The 2,009-nt window shown below is 62.8% G+C and overlaps 1 protein-coding gene across 1 annotated transcript in view; it reads right to left on the reverse strand.

Annotated features, from left to right (window-relative positions):
• The window catches only part of LOC104538712 (sushi, nidogen and EGF-like domain-containing protein 1), a gene marked incomplete at its 5' end in the record, with an annotated part of 8,633 nt that overhangs the window by 4,254 nt on the left and 2,370 nt on the right, over window positions 1-2,009 (reverse strand). Inside the window, 3 exon segments of the mRNA XM_010182004.1 lie at window positions 95-207; window positions 295-478; window positions 1,507-1,803. Coding sequence (XP_010180306.1) covers window positions 95-207; window positions 295-478; window positions 1,507-1,803 — 594 coding nt within the window.

Raw genomic sequence — 2,009 nt, forward strand, 5'->3', positions numbered from 1 at the left:
GTGACGCTCGCCCCCCGCCCCGCCCCCACGCCCAAGCCCCAGGGCCCCCGCAGCGACAGGGCAGGGGGGCGGTGGCAAAGACAACCCCACTCACTGGTCCAGACGTGGAAGGGGGCCATGGCCAGGCTCTCTGAGGGGTGGTCTTCCGTCCCCAGGCCACTCAGCGTGGTGACATGGACAATGTACCGCTCTCCTGGCTGCAGGTCCCTGCAGAGGAGGAAGGCAGCGTGGGAAGGGGGAAGGTGGGCAACCTGGGGAGGGCCCAGCTGGCCTGGCACCCACCACTCCACTCACAGGAAGGTGTATTTGGCCACGCTGCTGTTCAGCTCCACTGTGCGGGCTGCCAGGTCCCCTGGCTGGCGGATGGAGACCCGCACCCGACTGACGGTGGAGTGCGTGAGACGGTGGAGCGCCCATTGCACTGTGATGGCGCTGGCCGTCACGTTCGTGATCTCAAAGCCTTCCACCGGACGCGGTCCTGGCCAGAGCAAGCGGAGAGGGCTGCAGTCAGCCACCGGGCAGTGCAGGTCGCCCCATCCCGTCCCCATACCCCCTGTGATGAGAGTCCTGCCTGCCCGCAAGGCCTGTGCCACCCAGGGATCCTGGGGGCTGTCCTCTGACCCCAGTCCCCCTGCCCCAGCTCCAAAGGGGCTGCAGTGCCTGGCCCTGGCCTCTGAGCCCACTGTACACCCCAAGCATCCATCCTGAGCGCAGTTCTCACTGCCCCCAGCATCCGGCCTTGCCTTGAGGCCTCCTGAGCTGCAGTGGCCAGGGCTGCAGAGCCCCACTGTGCCCAGCATCGTGCCTGCCTTCTCCTCCCCTGGGCTTCGCTCAGTCTCAGCCTGCTGACAGGGTATGCACTCCACAGGCTTTCTTGTCACTGTTCCCCTCACTAGAGGGAGATTTTTTAGGACTAAACCTCATTATCCTCAGCTTGCACTCCATTTCCACACCCTAGGAAGTGGGATGGGGGCTGCTGCACCTGCCTATGCCCCTGCAGCGGCATTGCTGTGCCTCTCCCCTCTGCCTGCACAGCAGAGCTCCCCACCAGTCTCTGCCCTCCCTGGCATGGCCTCACACCGGGGCAACTCGCCCATAGGGCTCCTCATCAGCAGAGATCGCCCAGCTGGTGCAAGGGCTGCTCCAGCTCAGCTGAGCAGCACCAGAGGCCCATGTGCCCATGGGGAATGGCAAGGAGCAACTGGTGCTGCCTGGCCCTGGTGAACAGGATTGGGGAGTGGTCACCAGCCCCGGGATGTGGTGAGCTGTCAGGGGGAGGTTTGGTCCCCTTTTACTCACAGCAAAGAGAACTGCAATTCTCTGTGCCATGCGCTTTCCAAAGGCCCCCAGCTGGGTTTTAGCATCCATGCCACCAAACCCACTGAGGTTCAATATGGAGCCGAGCTGTGGCCAGAGCCGGTGGTGGAGAGGAGGTGGCACAAGCCCTGGTGCCTGTGGGGACCATGCACGCCCCCTACTGCGTTTCCCCCCAAGGACGCTACTCACTAGTGCGCGTGGTGAGCATGACAGGCCTGCTGATATCATTCTTGTTGTTCACGTTGCGTTTGACTGAAAAGACAGAAATATTGTAGGCTCTGCCGGAGGCTAATGCCCGCAATTGGTGGGCAGAACGACTTCGGTCCACAAAATCTGTCCTGCGGTAAGAGCCGTCGAGGGATACGTACGTCACGGCGTAGCCGTCAATGAGTTGCCTGGCGGCTGCGTCCTCAGGTGGGTGCCAAGAAATCAACACACCAGTGTCCTCCACCCTTTCCACCTTTAATGAGGTTGGTGGCAGCAATTCTTCAGGGTGTGGGCAAAAGCAAAGGGGAGAGGTAACGCCATGAATCTTTAGAGAACAGACCCCAGCAGCGAGAGGCAGAGCAGTAGCGATGGAGGACGGGGCCCTGGCTCTCTCCCTCGGTGAGCCCGGCAAGGGCCCAGCAAGCACTGGCCGCCACTGGCCCAGGAGGAGCTGGGACACCAGGAGCGCTCCCAGCCACCGCGAC

The sequence above is a fragment of the Mesitornis unicolor genome, unplaced genomic scaffold (genome assembly GCF_000695765.1).
Source record: "Mesitornis unicolor isolate BGI_N332 unplaced genomic scaffold, ASM69576v1 scaffold32323, whole genome shotgun sequence".
NCBI classification, from domain to species: domain Eukaryota; kingdom Metazoa; phylum Chordata; class Aves; order Mesitornithiformes; family Mesitornithidae; genus Mesitornis; species Mesitornis unicolor.